The 20,670-nt window shown below is 43.6% G+C and overlaps 1 protein-coding gene across 5 annotated transcripts in view; it reads left to right on the top strand.

The window, feature by feature from the left end:
- Kcnk2 (potassium two pore domain channel subfamily K member 2) overlaps positions 1 to 20,670 on the top strand; it is a 192,238-nt gene that overhangs the window by 131,758 nt on the left and 39,810 nt on the right. For all 5 annotated transcript variants that reach the window (XM_057770541.1, XM_057770542.1, XM_057770543.1 and 2 more), the window contains 2 exons: positions 2,660 to 2,846; positions 15,860 to 15,999. In XM_057770541.1, coding sequence (XP_057626524.1) covers positions 2,660 to 2,846; positions 15,860 to 15,999 — 327 coding nt within the window. The remainder of the gene's footprint in view (positions 1 to 2,659; positions 2,847 to 15,859; positions 16,000 to 20,670) is intronic.

The following is a 20,670-nucleotide window of genomic DNA, read 5'->3' as shown; positions in this document are numbered from 1 at the left end:
TCCTCAGGACCTGTCTGTCTCTGCCTCTCCAGGACTGGGGTTACAAGCATGTGCCACCACACCTGGCTTTGTTTTGTGGGCTCTGTGGGTGGAACAGGTATTTTCATGTTTGTAAGGCCAACACTTTACATAACTGTTCTATCTTCCCAGGTCCCACCTATGTTTTTTAAAGCAGTTAATTTTCCTTCAAACTTCTGTTTTATTTATGTGTGTGAATGTTTTGCCTGCATCCAGATCTGTGTACATGGTTCACAGATCTTGGTGTCCAAAGAGGTCAGGAAAGGGTATCAGAGCTCCTGGAACTAGTTACAGATGGTTGTGAGCCCCTGTGTGGATGCTGGAAACTGAATACAGCTCCTCTGCCAGAGCAACCGGTGCTCCTGACTGCTGAGACCCCTCTTCGGCACCACATCTTCATTTCCTTATTTCAGCAACTTTAACAATGACTTAACATTGTTCTAAGCAGTAAATGTTAAAGCTTAACTCTGGAAGCAAGTAAATGACAATACTTTTATTTTGAAAAATTGCTTTGGCACCTGTCTTGGTTACTGTTGGCGTTGATATGTGGTCCATTGAGGCAGATCGTAATAATAAATAGTAAGCACAAAATACCTTGATGGTAGAATTCAGTCAAACAAAACGTCCTACAAAATGCAGCAGTTCAGAAAAAGCCAAGAGAGTAAACATGAGGGTGTTTGTGATCGTGTTATATTTAGGAGGTATGCGGATAAAATTAGGATGCTATTATTGAAGCCAACAGAGGGGGAGGCAGTGGTGGTGGTGGTGCATGCATGCCTTTAGTCCCAGCTCTCAGCTCTGGGGAGGCAGAGGCAAGCCTCAAGGCCATCCTGGGCTACAGATCAACTTCCAGGACAGACAGGGCTGTAAAAAGAAAAACCAAAGGGGGGAAAATGCTATTATTGAATCTGTGATTGTAAATTTGTACCCCGGAAAGAAGTCATGGAAGGATGAAAAGGTTGAATTTCACATGGTGTGAGGAATCTCCTCTCACCCGTCCTGCAGAGCATCACATTATCATTCCATTATTTTTTTTTGTCATTCCATAGAAGCTCCAATGAAACACATCTTCAAGGTTCCTCTATTGAAATGAAACTATTGACTCACCATTTTAACTTTAAAACATTAGAGATTTAAACTACTAGAGATCGGAGTCAGCTCTGATCATTCTTACTGCTGGAGTGAATGAGATACGGCTCTTCCCAAATAGGGCTTTCCCTCCCCTTGCGCATATTGGACTCTAGTCATTCACACTCATCAGGAAGGCAGATCCATTGCATCTACTTGGTAGTAATGAATAGCTCATTCCTACATTTAGTACAAGTGGGACTGCCCACGCCATCCTCCACAGTGTTTGCCAACCATGTGCCTGCTGGCTGTTTGCAAACCTTCACGCCTTCCTGGTGGTGCCATTCCCGTTGTTATGATGGTTGATGTCAAACACTTTGAAACAACTTTCAAGATATGAATTTACTCAAGACTCTCAGATGAAGATGGTAGATGAGAGAGCTCCCTGTGGTCATTTCCATTCTGTGATTTTGTACATGTTTATCTCCATAAAGATCTCACTCTATTATTAAATAGTTTTCATTTTTAAAAAAAATTAAATTACACTTACATTTATTTGTATATGCCTGTGTTGCTCATGTAGAGGTCAGAGGACAATTTGTAGGAGTTGGCTCTTCTTCTATCATGTGGGTCCTGGGCTTGAACTCAAGTCTTGGTGACAAGTACCTTTATCTTCTGAGCCATCTCCTCACCTCCCTAGTTGTTCCCACAGGACTACTGCGGTGCATGAGACAGAGCCAGTCAGTAAATAAAGATGCACCAGAGCAGTGCCAGCGCGGCTTACTGGAGAACACACCTGCAATCCCAGCGCTCTACAGGCTGAGTTGGGAGGTCCAGGCAAGTCTAGATTACACCACAGGGACATTTTGCTTTAAGAAATAATAATAAGATGACTAATCTCAAACAGAGAGCTGGAGACAGACCCCCTTTCGTACTTTACATTATAGGGAGTTCTTACTGAAGAAGCAGGTAAAAAAACAGAACAAAACAACAACAAAGAAACAGGCCCGTGGTGACAGGCATGGTCAGGGCTGTGAAGTCGCCCCTTCACTTGCAGATCTGATGGCTTTGTCGTCCCACAGGCAGCTGGCTCAGCTGGGACACAAAGGCAGACTTCCTTGGTGTCATAGCCTAGTCAACCAAATGAATGCCACCATCCATGTCCCCAGTTTTCAGCTGTGAATGTATAGTACTCACCTGGTTTCTCAGTTGTCACATTTTCCTCAACAGTACCTAACCCACAGTCAGCTGTGTGCCCACAGCCTAGACAGCTTTCACTAAACGGTTCAGGTGAGTGACCATTCACTCCTATCCAGTGCCACCCCTTCCAGCCAATGAGCAAATGTATTATTGTTTAAAAAAATATTTTACCCTGGGCAAAGCTATGAATGTGTCAAATATTTATTGACACTGGTTGTTCTTAACTGTTTAAATTATTCTCGATTCTAATGAGTAAAGACCGTTGAATAGGAAGGACAGAAGGGCAGGAAGGAGTGCTCTCACTAATGTGACGGTGCTTGGTCTTACAGGCATGTCATTAACCTCTGTTTACCCCACGACTCTGTCTTTTCAGAAATGGAATGTTAGCCAGACCAAGATCCGCATCATCTCCACCATCATCTTCATCCTGTTCGGCTGTGTCCTCTTCGTGGCTCTCCCTGCAGTCATATTCAAGCACATAGAAGGCTGGAGCGCTCTGGACGCTATCTATTTTGTGGTTATCACCCTGACGACCATTGGATTCGGTGACTACGTAGCAGGTAAGGATTTGGATTTTCTGTGCCATGGCTGCTCTCCAAGCCCAAGTCTATCAGTTAAGACTCTGGTTGAAATCGGAACATAAGGCTATGTGAGACAGGGCGGCCATGCCAAATCTCACAGCCAGGTGACTTTAAACAGGGAGTTCCTGCATCCCTCTGAAACTTTGTGTAGAATTCCTTGCCTCTTGCTAGTCCTTGGAAGAAGCTTCCAGGCCTCCCGTGATCCTTGGTTCTCAGTAGACTCAATCCTACCTCAATCTTGCCAGTTTGTGACAGCTCCCTTGCTTGTGTTTCTAGGTGCCAATTCTCCCCTCTTTCTAAAAGCTCAGTCACCGGGTTAAAGACCCACCCTCCTCCCCCGCAAGCTCATCTTTGCTGAGGACAACTGCAAGGACCATGTTTCCAAACACAATCACATTCTGTGATACATGGGGGTCGGGGCCTCAACATGTCTTTGGGGAGGACATGATCCAGCCCCTAATAGTGGCTGCCATGAGTAGTGATTCCTTTACACTGGAGGGAGACAGAAGGATTAAGCTGAACTCATTTATGTTTTGCTTTGTGAAATAAGTAGAAATGGCTGGTTGTATAGAATTTTGCATTTCTAGATTAATAAACACCAAATATCCCCTTTTTTGGTACAAGAAAGTTCAACTCTTCTTCATCTTTTTTACTTTCTTTTGCCTTCATTTGTAAAACTTTGTCAGCTTCAGATAGTGATTTTATTCTTGGCCACCGAAGATCCTCTTTTGCCTCTGACACTGGAAAGTTTAATTCTCAGTGCAGGGCAGTAGTTCCAACCACGGCTGAAGTAAGTCACATGGTATCTACGTCATTCATATCACTTGATTTTTCCTTTTCTATGTGCAGTGTCTGCTCTTTATTCCCTTGTTGTTTCTCTGTCTTACTGTATCAGTTCAGACCTTACGCTCCTCAGCCGTATGGTTCCAACTCGTCTTTGTATTTTTGTGGATATGATTATGTGTGTGTATGTGGGTACATGCATATGTATGTATGTGTGTGTATGTGGGTACATGCATATGTATGTATGTGTGTGTATGTGGGTACATGCGTATGTATGTATGTGTGTGTATGTGGGTACATGCGTATGTATGTATGCATGTGTGGGGGGTACATGCATATGTATGTATGTGTGTGCATGTGGGTACATGCATATGTATGTATGTATGTGCGTGTATGTGGGTACATGCGTATGTATGTATGTGTGTGTATATGGGTACATGCGTATGTATGTATGTGTGTGTATGTGGGTACATGTGCAGGCCAGAGTGTCTTCCCTGATCACTCTCTACTATGTTGTTTGAGACACAAATGTGAACTGAGCCTGGGGTTCCTGGATTCAGCCAGAACAGCAAGGCCCAGCATCTTCCTCTGTCTGCTTCGCCAGCTCTGAGATTACAGGGCCATGCTGCCATGCTTAGATATTTTTGCATGGATACCAAGGATCTAACTCACATTCTCATGCTCTTCACTGAACGATCTTCCAGCACCAAACGTAAATGCTGATAGTAAAAATAAATGTGCGGCTGACCCTTCGGGGATCATTTTAATGACATCCCCAAATTCAAACCACCAACTAATTTGTAACTCCAGTTTGGAATGATAGAAAATATAATAGGTATACTATGTTGCCATAAAATAGTGACATGTTATTAAATTCTCAGAATAAGCTCATCAGAATGATTTTGACTTTTTAAAAAATTCATACATGGTTTTTATTTATCCTGTGTGTATGTGCGCACGTGTGTGCATGCATGCACATGTGTGTGTGTGTGTGTGCAAACACACCATATGGAGGTCAGAGGACAACTTGTGAGAGTTGCCTTTCCATGGATCTGGTGATTGAATGCAGATTGCCAGGCTTGTGGGGAGGCACCTTTGCCATCTGAGCCATCTTTCTGGTCTGACCTCAGTCTCTGATTTAAACACTTCCAGAGGAAAGACTGTATTGCTGTGTTTAGTAAAATATCTAGAAGGCTGGAGGTGATTAGTGTGTGCTGGCATTAAGGTTGAAGCTGCCAGAGCCTCCTCATGAGGATCGTGTGATGTCTTTGAAGAAGTATGTAATTCTTATAGGTAAGGCTGTCCCTTTGCTCAGAAGCACCAGGTACACTTCCCTCTACCAGGTGGAGGAGCTGGGAGGGAGGGGGCAGAAGGCTAAGGGGCCCCTTTTAATTCAACAATTGTTGCAATGGTGTGAGGAGTCTCAGACCTTTGTAGCTCCACATCAGCAGACAGGGTCCTGTCTGAAGATGTCCACTTTCCTACCTCCCTAGAAGTTGTATGTGGTCGGCATAAACAGAGCTGAGAGATGTGTTTGTTTGTTTGTTTGTTTCTTTCTTTCTTTCTTTTTTTCTTTCTTTTTTTTTTTTTTTTTTTTAGAGAGAGAGATGTGTTTCTACAGGGGAAACTGAAGTAGCATGATGAAAACAAAAATACACTTGCAATGCATTCGTCTTCCCTGGTTACATAAACATAATTACAAAGTCTTGCGAACGATGTTGTCTGTATAGACATTAGGTGGTAAGTCTTACACTTCAGGCCAACAGTCCGACATGCCATGAGATATTTTAAACAACCCCAGACTGTGTCAAACTGGCTTGCGGCCTTCATGGTCTGAGATGCCTTAAAAATACAAAATTTGTAAGTGAAGAAAAATGTGGGTGGAATCTTAAAATAATCATTTCTGTGCCTACCACCTAGATTGGCTTGGAGCAGGTAAAACCCCAAATATTTTACTTTGTGGTTTTGGAAGACATGTTTTGTTTTGATATTTTTTGTTTGTTTGTTTTAAAAAAAACCTTCTTTAAATTCATCTCAAGAGGTCAATACTCTTAAGCTGAAGAGATTCTGTAAGTCTCCCTGTGGCTATTGTCCCCTGCCCACTGAAGAACATCCCCTGGGTCCAGTCCCAGTGGGGTCTCTGACTCCAGAGTCTTGGCCCCATGTCACAGAAGGACAGGATGACTAGAATGATACTTCTTGACCTGGACAGATGGCTCAGCAGTTGAGTCCTTTCTGCTCTTGCAGAGAGCCTGAGTTGTGTCCCCAGCACTCACAGTATCTCACTCCAACTCTGGCTTCAGAGGATCCGATGCCCTCTTCTGGCTGCTGTGGGCTCTCGTATAGGAGTGCACAGAAACTCACACAGACACAAATAGGTATTTTAAAAGGAATGATGCATTGTGCAGTTGATAATGGGGAAAACAGCGTTTCCTGCCACTAGTATCTTGCTATATTGAACCCCTCACCAAAGGCATTACTTTCGTCTCATTTTTGTTTGTAAAGGAGTTCTTTAAAAGATAGAAATCCATCTTTGGCTAAAATGACTAATGGTGGCTAGAGAGATGGCTCAGTGGTTAAAGACCTGCAGGGCGGCTCACACCAGTCTGCAACTCTAGTCCCACCGGATCCGCCGTCCTCTCCTGCCACTTTAGTCACCGCACTCATGGGATAGACATGTAGACAAACGCCCACACACATGAGATTTTAGAAAAGACAAAAAGGAGGGAGAAGAGAGGAGCAGTTCACTTTGATCTGCTTCTGCCACCTTGCTCTATGTTGGTGCTTGTAAACACAGAGCTGTGTTCCTAGGGCTGCGGGCATCGGTGCCAGGTTCTCACCCCCGTTTCATATGGATGTGGAGAGGCAGGGCAGGAACCATGTGCCCTTTGCAAGAGTCTTCGGAAAACAGAAACTGTGTTTATCTTTCAAGTTTCTTGAGAAGGGGTTGCCATGTGTAACTCCACAGAGTCAACACAGTCGGTCTTTGCTTATGGGGACCTGCTGAGCTACGGCAGGGCAGGGCTCCTCTGAGGAATGGCTGGCTCTCTGCTTTGTAGAGCTTCCCCTCTTGCTGCCTGTTGTCCTGACCCATAATGCAAGAACTAGCACGCCACCTTAAGCCCTCTAGATACTCCCTGCAAATCTTCATTTTCTATTTCTGCTTCTGCTTGTGTCAGAGCATGGGGCAGTGGCTAGCTAGTTACCTTGGTGACTGACATTGAATCCTTCTGGCTGATCCAGTCTGTCCTCTTGCCCATGCTCAGTGTCCTGGGGCTGAGAAGGAGAGTTGGGGGTGGGGTGGAGCTAGGTGTTGGCTTGCGTTATGGGCAAGAACTGCTCCACACAACACAGAGGAGTGTGGGCAGTAGTGCTACCTGAAATGGAAAAGGGAGAATGAAATGGCTTAGCCAGTGCCATCGACCTGGTTTTGAAACCGTAGTCAGAGTGGTAGGGATGAGTTAAAATGCACTGCAAAGTCGCACCTGAGAATTAATTTTTATGTCCTCATTCCTGTCATTTGAGTTTTCATTTCTTTAAATACCTAGAATGACATGTTCTTAAGTCACGCTCACCTTATAGGCTGAGGACTACACCTACCGCTTTCTTAAATCTAGCCTCGATCATATAGAAATGTGCTTGGGTTTTCTTTTTTTTTTTAAGTAGACTTATTTGAGCTTGGTTCCACGACTGATCTGCTTAGTCCATGAATGTGCAGGAGAAAATGACACACAACCCTTAGATGACGATTCTCATAGACTGGCGAAAAGCCCCAGGTGCCCGCTTAATGCAACTTAAAATGCATTTTCAAACCTGGTGGCTTTTTGAATCCACAGTGAGTCAGAGGGAAGACACGTAACCCCAAGTGTGCTTCTCAATGAAATCCTTAAAACACTTCTTTCCCCAGAAGCAGCTTAGGTAGGTGCAGGAGAGGCAGGCATGAGGGAGGGAGAGCCTGATGTGAATGGCAGCTCAGCAAAGCCCTGCCCGCCCAGTCCCCGTGTTCTTAAGAAAACCCAAGCATTTTAGTCCCTGAATATAAGCATTGTATGTAACCGTCATGGCCAACACCACAAAGACATGTATTTCCCAGCCAGTTCATTGGCTATGAGTGCTTACTGTTCATCCAGAGAAGGGGTGTTAGGTTCCAAGTGCCCACATGGCAGTTCATACATCTGTAGTTCCAACTCAGAGAATTCAATGCCCTCTGCTAACCTTCTTGGAGACTATACTCTGGTGCACAAAGTATTATAGTTAACATGAGATGGGACGAGCACCAGGAGTGAAGTCTGACCAGCCAGGCGTGCACTCCACCTCCTGTGGGATGAATCAGCTCCTAGCATTTAACAGAGAATACTTCAGTGACCAAAGCTCCATAAAATACATTTAGTAGCCTAAACTCCTGATATACACACATACATATGGTGTGCGAGGTCCTACTATCTATGTATTGTTTTTATCAGTTAATGAATAAAGAAACTACCTTGGCCTGTTGATAAGGCAGAACTTAGGTTGGCAGGGAAAACTAAATGGCATGCTGGGAGAAAGGAGGCGGAGTCAGAGAGATGCCATAGAGCTGCTGTGGGAGATAGATGTGCTGCAACTTTGCTGGTAGGCCATGACCTCAGGGTAATGCACAGATTGAGATGGGTTAAATTAATATGTAAGAGATTAGCCAATAAGAATCTAGAGCTAATGGTACAAGCAGTAATTTAATTAGTACAGTTTCTGTGTGATTATTTAGGTTCTGGGCAGCCAGTTCAAAAAAGTGGCTCCTTACAACAATTGGTGCCAACGTGACTATCTAAATCCACATAAAACCTGAGATTTGTGCAAATATCTCTAAGTACAGTTACCAAAATTTCTGCCATTAAACTGATTGCAGAGGAAGATATTGCTGGAGCCCCAATAGATACCAAAGAAAATACTTGATGAGGATTGAGGGCTGTTGAAGAACAGTTATGCTTCATCACAAGAGCCACTCAGAAAAAACAAGAAAAAGCAAAATAGAACAAAAAACCACATTAACCAGAAAGGGGAAGTTTGTGTGACTGCTAGAGATATGTGTTATAGGTTGTGTGTGTGTTTGTGTGATGTGTGTGTATGGTCATGAGTGTGCTGCTATGTAAGTGTGCAAGTCAAAGGACAACTTTTGAGAATCATTTTGAGGCAGGTCACTCTTATTTCTGCCTCTGCATCCCCAAAGTCAGTTGGCCCATAAGCTTCGCAGAGAGTTCCCTGTCTGCATCCTCCATCTCACTGTGGGAGTGTTGGATTGCAGATGCATCTGGCTTGTATAGCTTCTCAGGATCATTGGTCTCACCCGTGAGACATTTAATCCACTGAGCCACCTCCCTGGCTCACTGTATTTTAACCATCACTCCTTCACTAATGCATATTCATTGACTCTGATATTTAGTGAACACGCGTTTTTTTTTATGAGACGCTGTGCTCAGCACCCAATCATAGCAATGGCTTGGGAAGTTCTTGCTCCTCTGGACAGAATGTATGAAATTATGGAGCAGCCACGAAGCAGGGATCCATGTTGGTGGAACAGGAGAAATCTGCTCATCCTGTTTTAGTCAGTGATGAGAGAATTGATAATGAGCAGGATTGAACTGAGGGTCTGTGGGCGAGCCAACAGTTGAGCTTGCAGAGGTCAGCAGATACCTAGAAGCATTGTAGAAACATGGGAGGAGACAGCAAAGAAGGGGACGTTGGAGTGATGGCTATGACGGTGTGGATGCTTAATGGAGACCCCAAACTGCTCTCCATGGAGACCTAGAGGTCATTTCCAGGGAGAATGATCACTTAGCTTCTGCACACCGCAGAGTCCTACTGTTGCAAAGATGACTGCGTGAGAGGACTTGTGGATCTCCCTTCTCTACACTCATGAGGTTCCTGTTCTTCTTATAGTAGCTTTTTTATGAAGAACAGAAATGGGCTGGTGGTTTCTAAATCTGAACGTTGATCTCTAAAATCCAAAAATATAACTTCACATACTAGGCCGATCTAATTGCCTTCATTCAAAAATGATTTAAAATTTTTAATTTCATTTTATGTCTATGGGGGTTTTGCCTATATGTATATCTCTATTACTACGTATGCACCTGCTATCCTTAGAGGCTAGAAGAGGGTGTTGGGTCCCTCTGGAACTGGAGCCACAGATCATTGTGAGATGTTCTGGGAACTGAATTCTAGTCCTCAGGAAGAGCACTGAGTATTCTTAACTGCTGAGCCATCTCTCCAGACCTGTATTAAATAACTTTTGTTTGTTTGGTTGGTTGGTTTTTGAATCAGGATTTCTTTGTATAGCTCTGACTGTCCTGGAACTCACCCTGTAGACCAGGCTGTTCTGAAACTCACATAGATCCTCCTTCTTCTATTCCTCAACCCACAAGCTACGATTAAAGGTGTGTGCCACCGCTCCACATCGAATTATCTCCCTTAGCTTCACGTTTTCCTGCCTCAGTGGCATCAGTTTGATTTAATAGACCAGTCATTGTTGAAGACTGAAGTCACCAGATTGACCATGCCCCTGTAAGAATGTTTCTGTCCCTTATGCAATTTGATGTCACAAAAGAAAGATGCACAAAGCAGCCATAATACCTCACCAAAATCGTAATAAAGCCTCATGGTTAAAATTATAGTCAAAGCCAAAAATTAAGATCACTATTTGATATCCAAGCTGAAATACTTACAGAGAAATGAGACCCCATTTCTGTTGTTTAAATGTGTACCTCCCAATAGGTCATGCATGCTGTGACCCCCAAGAGATATAGAGGATCCCCTCAGGTCACTGAAGATGTGCATCCGCAGGTACTGTAGGACCCCACGCACTTATTTCTCAGCTTCTTGGCCCCTAGCACACTCTTGTCATCACTGCTACTCTGTGTTCTTCACCAGAGCACTGAACCCGAAGAAGCCTCCTCACCCCAGACTGGAACTTCCAAAGTCATGGGTCGAGTGAACGGTTTTTGGTAGTTGGGCTGCATGAAGCATTTTTGCTACAGCAGTGTGAGGCTGAAACATTCATTACTGTGGAGTGACTGTGTGCTTACGTGCTACATGTTTATGTAATACATGCATCCCTTTAGAAAATGGAAGGACAGCCCTGGGATTGGTCATCTTAGTCAAGAATGAGTGCCCTTTAAAACCAGGATGTGTGAGGGTTTCATCTTTTCATTCATATTTTGTGATTCAGAGAAAAAAAATCATGAGTCAAGAAAATTAAGGGGACAGAGCATTGTGTTTTCAAGTTCATATTTTAAAATTGCTTTGTTGCAATAAAATTGCACAGAAAGAGAGAGAGAGAGAGAGCGAGAGAGAAAGAGAGAGAGAGAACAGCTTGACTATGGTAGCTATGCAAATACTTACCTGAACCCAAACACAAATTCTGTGGAATAGAATAGCGCCACCTTCTGGAAACGCCTGGAGTCAGGAGAGGTATCCAAATAGCCCCTGTCTTCTGATACATAGGACTTCTATGTGTGTATCTTGCCTGGTTTGGTGTCTTTTCCCTTAGCTAAGCGCCATTCGTACTGCACGGGTGGAATATTTTTGTCGATGCTGTAGTCTGACTATTGTCCCTCCTGATCTCCATCACCCCCTTAGTTACACTTAGAGGTGGTGCCTTTATGGGTTATGAGGTCACAAGACCTTCACCCTCTCTAGGGGGATTGGCGCTGTGAGCATTGACACTCATGCTCTCTCTCTTTTTCTCCTCCTGTCATGAAATGCCACAGCATGAAGGCCCTAACACAACCCTTTCATGTTAGCTCCCCATCCCACGAGAGCTGTGAGTCCTGTAGAGTGGTGCCCTACAAGTCTAAAAACCACCTCACTTGTCAGAACAGCTGCCCTGCCGCTGCATGCAAGAAACCCCCAAGGTCTAACTTTGTTGACTGTCAATGTTCCCTCTTAGAAGGAAGGGGCGGGTCACTAGATTCAGGCCACTCGCTCAAGTACATCTTGGCTAGCATTATCTGGGCTGGGATGAGATGCTTTGGTATTGTGGCTACTTTGAGATCTCTACACTTTCGTAAGCAACCCCTCATTCCTAATGTTTGAATGGGCCCAGTAAACCCATTAGATCCCCCCACACTACTTGGTTTGTTGTTGGTGTTGGTATCCTGTACAGAGAGTGTCCCCACAACACCAGGCTGGAGGACTGCTGTATGGACTCCGCCATAGGGTAACTGCAGTTAGCAGCTGAGCACGCGGGTAATGAACAGTTCCATCTAACGCAAGCAGCCATGCTTTGGGGCAACCTGACAGGGTTTGGATTTGAGTTTTGCAGCTCTGGGTTGTTTTCCCTCCTCGATGTCTCTTTTGAGACCCTGGGATTTCAGAGAAGCTGTGTGGACCTGGCAGTCTCTCTTGAGTTCTGAGCAGATTGAACTTGATGGCACTTGAATCATCAACTTTGTTTCTGAGAAGGCAGATGGAGAGGAAGCTGAAACCTATGCCCAAAGGCCTGATTGATGTCCTGGCCCAAATGTAGGGGCCTCAACTCCCTCAGCACCCACCTGCAGAGCTTCAGGGTGGAATGGCTCCCCTTGGCACCACCGCCTGCAGTCCTTTAGGTTAGGATGATTTCAGTCATGGAAGCCAATCAATATGGCTAAATTCTCTTATCTCCCCCAGTAGGAATTTTGAATATTTTATAAATTGATTGAGCAATGTGGGGCATCCAGGGTCCAAAGGTCCCTTCCATGTCCCCAGGGCTATTTTCTACCTTCCCCCAGCTGGGATTCTTGGGGAGCAGGCAGGAAGGTTCTCTCAGTGCTTGATATAGGGGAGGTTTTCAGCTACCGTGTGTAGGGAACCCACTTTGTGGAGAGAATCACTTCCCATCATTGTGAACGGCACGAACCTTGCTGAGTTATATTTTTAGTAATTTAATCCGCTACATTGGATCAAACTCTGGCTGAGTTCCTCTTGCAAATGTCAAGGAAACGAGATCAGTGAGGGAGTGGGAGCAGGAGGGGGAGGGAGGGCGAGAGAGGGAAAAAGAGAGAGGGAAAGGGAGAGGGAGGGATGGAGGGAGGGAAGAAGGGAGGAAGGGAGGGAGGGAGGAGAGAGAGAGAGAGAGAGAGAGAGAGAGAGAGAGAGAGAGAGAGAGAGAGATCAAAAGGGGGCTGTCACACATCCTGGAAGAGGCTCAGAATGCTTAGACTTCCTGTACTATTTGAAAAAGTTGATGAGGTTCTAAAGCTGTCTGCCTCCACCCCTCTTTGGTATTTTTATTGCTATCTGTATGTTCTCTTATAATGAGCCAGAAAGCTCCTAAAATGGAAAGAGCTTGTGTGCACATTTTCTATGGCAACAAGGAGAGAACGAAGTGGAGAAACTGTTCTGCCAAGTAGGTGGGGAACCCGGGAGGGGAGGGAGGGTGTAACATCCCGCAGTCTGCGACACAAACAGTGAGAGGAGGAAAAGACACTGGGGAACACGACACCAGGGGACACAACACCGGAGACAGTCCAGGGGATTCAAGCAAGGACAGAGACATCAGTCTACATCTGTGGTTTCTAGACAGTACCTAACTGTGTCCTCTAGTCTGCTCTAAGCTCCTAGGCATATCTCAGCCTCCCAAGTGATAGATTACAGATGTGAGCTTCCACTCCCAGCTACTTTGCTGTCCTAATAAGAGACACCTGGACAAGTTCCTATGAAATAGGTAGAAAGTTAATACTCCTCATAGTCAAGAATGAAAAAAAAAGCACTTTTGGTGGTTAAAAGCACTTGCTGCTTTTGCATAGGACCAGTTTGGTTCTCAGCATCCACATCAGCTCACAACTGCTGTTAACTCCAGCTCCAGGGAGTCTGATGTCCTCTTCTGGCCTCAACAGGCACCTGCACACATTTGCACATACATGTACATATGTATACATACATGCAACTAAAAGTATAGAGTTTAGAATCATTTCCTTGTTTTAAAATACCCCTCCCAAATCAGCTTATCTCAACATTTCAGATATACTAACTTAGGGAAGATTTTTTTGCATCAAATGAGCTGATTAATGTGCAAATAAACTCAGAAGTCTCAGGTTTGGGAAGCAAACAGCGTGAATAGTTCTCTGACAATGCTTTCTGTCTTGGGGTTTTTCTTCTTAGATCATCTAGCTGCCAGTATTTCATTTTAAGAGTGGTAATTAAGAAAGGGGAAGAAGCTTTTCCATGGTTTTGAATCACTAAAACTTTTGGGTTAAACGTTTTGCCCAAATATAGGCCTTTTGGTGATGAAGCTAACTCACCCTTTGCAACTGTAACATCCTGTTTATGACGTGGACATAAAATGTCGTCTCCAGCATGCGGACTGTGCTAGAATCAGAGTCTCTGTGCGCTTGTGTGTTTGAGTCCTGGCTGCTTGGGTGTGCTAGAATCAGAGTGTCTGTGCACTTGTGTGTTAGAAGAGTCCTGGCCTCTTGGATGAAGTTGGGATTTTTGGTTCTTTTTCTTTTTGGGTGTGAAAGGGAAAGTACTGGAAAGGAAATCATTTGATTTCAGTGGAATGGAGACATCTGAAAAATGGAATTTGCCAGTGGGCCTATCTTAGGCAGCAGCTCTTACTGTGTTTTCTAACCTGTTCTCAGGCTGTCTGTTCACGGTGTTTTTTGCCTGCTAGAGCCCTCTCGGACCATTTGTCTTGCTCCTTTCATGTTCAAAAACATCTCTGAGGGCCCTCCAAAGTCCAATGTGTTTAGAGGAATGTTCCATTGATGCTTTACATTTGAACATAGTGTGCACTGTTTTCTCCCAGCCGTGGGCCGAACCTTTGCACATGCCCAGTGTCTGTACAGTTGGTCCTAAGATGCTTGACTCCTGCTCTGCCCCACAGTACAGTAGGTCTACATGAGAGAATTCTGATGGTGATTCCACATGTTGGTCTCTAAGCATGTCTAGCCTGTCAGGTCTTGACTTAAATCATTTGTGTTGGTTTTAGTCAACATTTCTCTTATCCCTTATGCAGTTAGTGGTTAACTCCCAAGTAAGGGACTGGGGTTATCAGAGACAATCCTATCACTATTGTCCCATCAGTCTTTGCTCCACTTCTTGCATTCCTCCCCTTCCCAGCCTTGCCCTCATTCAACACAGCCTTTTCCCAGGTGTTCCCCAATCAGAGTGTCTCTTGGGGCTTCCAACCACCTGTTCCGCTTCAGCCACTAAATTCCTTTGGACAATGAACACAGGCCATGAACACAGGCCATCTCACCTATAAACATAACCCAGTCCTTACTGAGTTAGGGTCCTGCCTTTATCATCCAATATGCCCTATTCCTATAGAGAAATAGACTCCTCACTTGGCCTTTACCCACCCATATGCTGTCTGATCCCCTGAATCCTTTGATGAGAGTGTGCCTTCTCACAATGTCTTGCTACTCACCCCTCTAAAGTCCACTCTGCCTTCAGGCGACTCTCCATTCTCAATGTGAGGATTTCTCAGGTTAAAGTTGGGCTTCTTAAGACATGCCCTTGACTTCTTGTTCTGGTAAATAAGTAAGTGTTTCAGTGTAACTACTGTTTGTTGTGCTGAACAGAAGGGTGTTTGGGAATGTGCACAGCAGAATCCCGCAGCACACAGATTTCCTTTAACATTTCAAGAACATTTCTCTTCTTCCTCTTATTCTTTCTGGAGATATACATTGATGATGTCATGGGACTTCCTCAGAGACAATCATGGTGCATTGCCTGTAAAGACATCAGTTCTTCCCAGACCCCTGGTTGCCCGGCCTCGAGCTTGTTACCAGACCATTCCTACTTAAGATGTCAACCCCTTCCAGTTCAGATGGCCGATCTGCTGGAAGGCACAGGTTGATAGGGAGTGAGAAGACGTAAACAATCCTTCGCATGGTGTGGGAACAGACTCTAATTCACACTGTTTCAGTGGGAATGGAGAGATGTTTAGTACATATGGAGCAGTTGAGCTCTGAGAGACAGGTGGCCATAAGTGACAACAGGGACAGTTGCCATGATCCAGAAAGGGAAGGAAACATCCTTTAGAAGCACTTTTTGAACTTGTCCATGAAAACCTGAGAGTTGTGTAAGCAAGCATGAGAATCTCGGTGTGAAGGAAGAGGCTGGGTCAGTGGAGAAGGCGATGGCTCTTCCCTGGGACCACAGTTCGGCCAACAAGCGCATCGGAGATTGCAGTGGTTGGCTCCTGGGATTGCGATTGTGTGTCTGACTTTGCCTTTCTCTGGCAGGTGGCTCGGACATCGAGTATCTGGACTTCTACAAGCCTGTGGTGTGGTTCTGGATCCTCGTTGGGCTTGCTTACTTTGCCGCCGTCCTGAGCATGATCGGAGACTGGCTGCGGGTGATATCGAAGAAGACGAAGGAAGAGGTGAGGCTGAGGGTGCACGGAGTCAGCATCCAGTAAAGGGTTGGTTTTATGTTCTCTTAAAAAAATATTTAGAAGTTTAAACTCTTAATATTATCATTAGCATAAAATTTACTGCATGAAGTAATAAAAATATAGGCATTATAGTTTAGTTATTTTCAGTGTTTGTTGAATACTTATTGGGTCAGTGACTATGTAGGAATTCTGATTTATTTGTTTGTAATGAGAAAAGATACAATTTAAAATTTTTTGTTAGTTATATACTTTTCTTTTGTGTTCTTTCTTCCTTTTGTGCAATGGCACAAAGTGAAGTCTGGTCCATAAAAAGAAAAGAGTGCACTTGGGGCCAGAATCTACCGCCATAGTAGAGGACTTGCGGAGAATTGTGAAACCCTGCGTCCAGTTCATAGCAATGGGGAAAAATCTATCAGTGTGCCACAGAGTGAATAATGAATGCTTTTTATAATAGGGATTTAGTTTACCTTTGCTGGTTGTTTTCTTTGTTCTTATATCTATATGTTCACACTTGGATATACACACATATTTTGGAAAGCTGTGTGCACTGTGGCTTTTCACATCAGAACTTGCAGGTATTCAGAATGTTACATATTTTATACAACAAAACAAATAATAATGATCTTGAGAATTTTGGTGCATGAAGGTTTTGGAATTTTAAAATGTAAGCATTGATACTGATTCCTTGGATGTTCAGTTTTGATTGTATTTCTATCTCCAGAAGTACCATTGGTTGTTGGAGGGTGGCTGAGTTGTGTATTTGTTTGTTTGTTTGTTTGTTTATGACAATTGTATGTTTTTCTGGTGGGACTTGCCAGCTTTGCTAGGGGAGTCACAGGTCTCTCCAGTCTATGCCTGTGTCATTCAGATGCCTTCCTCCAGTTAGCCTGTCCATCCATTTCAATATCTGCTGTTCACAGGTCAGGATGCACCAGTGTTAAATCTTTGGGTTTTAAAAGCACATATCCTCTTTAAATGTCCATCCAAAAGAAAGGGAATAAAATAAGAAATAGTGAATTTGATTTCTCTTTACAAATTCTGTCTTACTTTTTTGGAAACATGTCAAGTCAGGCAGTTTTTTTAATCAATACCTTGCATGTTCATGGTAGCAAGCAAGAGTGTTATTTACCTAGCACTGCGTCCCGTGGGTAGCACATCGCCTCGTTGGGATTTCATGTATTAAGTCTAAGTGTGTCCGTCTGTATCTCAGTTACACCATATGCCAAAAAACTTTTTATCATGAGAAAATCAGCAAGACAGAATGCTCCATATGTTAAAATGGGCCAAAGTCCTCTTTTCGGTTGGACCAGAAAAGACCTAAGCTGTGGGCTTGGGGTATGTGGAATTGGGAATGAGGAGAAGGGAGGTGTCTATTCTAACTTTCTGTATACTGTTCTGAATCTTGAAATTCTCAGGGATGAAAAGAAGTTGTAGCAAGGAAATATTTTAGATAATAGTAATAAAGGTATTCATCTAAATAACTTTCAAGTGCATTGAAATATTGACATTCATGTCTGGTCTGCATGCACACACTATCATCTCTTAAAGCTTGAACTTTGACAGTTAGGAAAATATTATTGTGTGACATATTATATGCAGTAAATTAAATACATATATACATTAATACTCCTGTGATTGCAGAAAGAAGATCTAGAGGCCACCGTGCTGTAATGTGGCGAGAGATTTTGTATCTTTATACAGTTTGTGAAGTTGCTGTAGGGTATGTGTTTAAGCTTGAGAACTTTGTTTTGGTATTTTTGCAGTGGGACAAACTGACAGTGCGGCAGCTCACTTCTCCAGAGCAGCATACTTAGTAGCAAACACAGCAACTCTAGCGGTGTTTGGTGCTGTTAGGACAAGGCAGTAAGAGCTCTATTTCTCCTTGCTCTGCAAGCCATTAATTCTCATTAACTCTTAAGAGGGTGCTGGCAGGCATGGGCCATGGTGAGGTCTCACTCCTGGGCTTGCCTGGGTCCCAGCTGGCATGAGCCGTGGTGAGGCTTTGCTCCCTGGCTTGTAAGTTGTCTCTTTTCTGCTATATTCTCACCTGGCCATTTCTCTGGGCCCTCTAATGGAGAGAGAGGCAGGTCAGCATCTCTTCTTTTCTGTGTAAGAACACGACTGTTACTAGATTTGGGCACCAGTCTCCCCCCCTCCCCCCATCTGATTAGTTGCCTTTGAAAAACTTGTCTCCAGATCCAGTTACCGTGCAGTTTCCACTTCTGCATAGGGATTGATGAAGGCTCGAATACAGGCTATGATGCTGTCTTTCCAGATCAATTTACATTTTTACAGAATGGGTTCGTTACATGTGTACCATGAGGTCATGTGCCCATTTATGGAGGACTTCTCTGGCTCTCAGCTGAAAGTATGAGTGTGTTTTCATGCTAGCTCACCATGGAGAAGGCTAAAGGAAGAGGCTATTTTTCTCCTTACCACAGACCTTTTGACTGCTGCCCAGTGTTCTGAGTGCCACATGCTTTCTGGAAACAGCATCCATGAGGGAGGCTGTGGCAAGAGACGGTGTGAGCCCCAAGCTGCAGCAGCTCCAGTTGAACCCACGGAAAATGAAGTTAATTTGAGCAAATGTGTATTTTATGATTTATGATCAATTTAGAGAAATGTAGAATAGGGTCACAAATTTAGCAAAGAGTGTTGGTGGGGGAGAAGGCACAGTGTAACTAATTTGGGCATCAGGAACCAAATATTTGATAAATGGCATAATGCTTAGTTATCTACCATAGCAAGAAAATGATAGATAATTTAAACTTTGAAACAGCTCAGCAAAGGGTATGATCACAGAAAAACCAAAGTGTGAACTCAGGATCCCGAGTGATAATCTTATGACTCAGAATAAACTGATTTTATTTAACAAGCCCAAGCATTGCATTATTATTTTGAAATATGACTGAGCCATAGTGATAAAATACAAACAGATATAGATAATTATATGAAGAGTTTTTATCGTTTTGAATGTTAAACCATATGTTGTTTCCATTGTGGAATCATTTTAATAGAATATAAATTGAAGATTTGGGGAGCAAAGAAAATCATCATTTTCCCTCAGCATGTTGAAGTGAACATCATTGGTCTAGTGAATCCATTCGAAGGTCCTGAGGAGGAAGTCACTGGATGGAAGACTATGGCATTGATCCAGAAGCACCACACATAACTCTAGGTGGTCTGCGTTTCTCAAGGAAGGCAGGAAGAGCTTAACCATTCTTTCCTGGAGACGTACGCATGTCAGAAAAGTGTGCTCTTTTGTTATTTTTAAAGTTCCCATAGAAAGTAGACCAAGTTTAACAGTAAATATGAATAGAACTAATTGTTTTCCTTATTAGCTCATATATCCTGTTCTGTAAGGAGATCATGTTTCGATTTAGGAAACAAGGACTATTTCACAACAGGGTGTATACCCAGTTCAGGTGTAACAAAATAAGTCCGTGTGAGGTAGGCAGCAGCAGCAGCATCCTAAAATAGATTGGCAGTCCTGTCACGTCTCACAGAAGAGGGACAGAGGGACACTGTGGATGGATGTCCAAGCACTTTTTATTTATTTATTTATTTATTTGCAAATGCTATTTCTTTAGTCTCTGAAAATATCGATGCTGAGTTGAGAGCCCAACTTTGGTGAGTTGGTCTTCTGTTATTTAAGAAAATAACCTGTGTCTGGGGCCCCTAGTGCTTGGGTCCCCAAAAGAATGTGAACTGGCCCTAGAATCATGAAGTGACCCATGAATACCAGGGGAGAAATGTTACTTCCTCTGGACACATAGTGGCATCGTTGATCTCTGCACTTTGCTCCAGGTCGTAGAGTAAAACCTGTTCAATGAAAGAACTTAGTGGATCAACGTCACATCCAGAAAATGGACAGCTAAAGAAGAGGTCTGGGTTGAGTCCTAGAAATTTTGCAGAACAGGAGCAGATCAGTGTCTCTTATGTGAGAATTGCTTTCTAACACCAGAGGCTTTAATGTCTCATTTACAACAGCTTCAACTTCCTCCTAAAAGTCTCAGGAGTCGCTGAAGGATTTTAGGGAAGTGGAATAAATGCTTTGATGAGAATGAGAAAGATGAGTTTGGAGATGCAGATGAGCGTACAGCTGGGAGGGATTGGTCCAGGGAGTCTGCAGTAACAATGCGGTAGAGATCAAGTATTTATTCCAAAAATGCTTGGTGGTTTGTGTGCTGAGAATACAAAACAAAACAAACAAAAACAAAAGAAAGCAAAAGATGGTGTCTGTGATTCTAACTTCAGTAAGGTATCTACCACAGGAAATAACTCAGGAAATTAAGAAATATTGAACAGATAGGAGGGAGAGGATAATTTCATGTTGACATTTATTAATTTGTGGGTAATTTTACATTTAAGTGATGTGGAGGCCCAGATGTGAGTCCTGTTTCACTTTGACTAAAGGTCAGAGAGTTTGGGCTTATTTTTACTCTTTCAAAGTTGTTGACAACAGGTGTGGCTACAAACAAAGTCTGCTGACCTAGGGTGTGGTTACTTGGTGTTTTGAACATTAAGATGGCCCACAGAGGTGGAGCCGCTCCACCCTGACCAAAGGTCAGAGAATTCAAGCCTATTCCTGCCTCTTCATTTTAAAACAGAAGGTTTGACCCAGGGAGTGGCTTCCTATGGGATACTTGGTCTATGGTG

This window comes from Chionomys nivalis, chromosome 5, assembly GCF_950005125.1.
Source record: "Chionomys nivalis chromosome 5, mChiNiv1.1, whole genome shotgun sequence".
Classification (NCBI taxonomy): Eukaryota; Metazoa; Chordata; class Mammalia; order Rodentia; family Cricetidae; genus Chionomys; species Chionomys nivalis.
The sequence above is the reverse complement of the archived record's forward strand: the minus strand, read 5'-3'. Positions and strand labels throughout refer to the sequence as shown.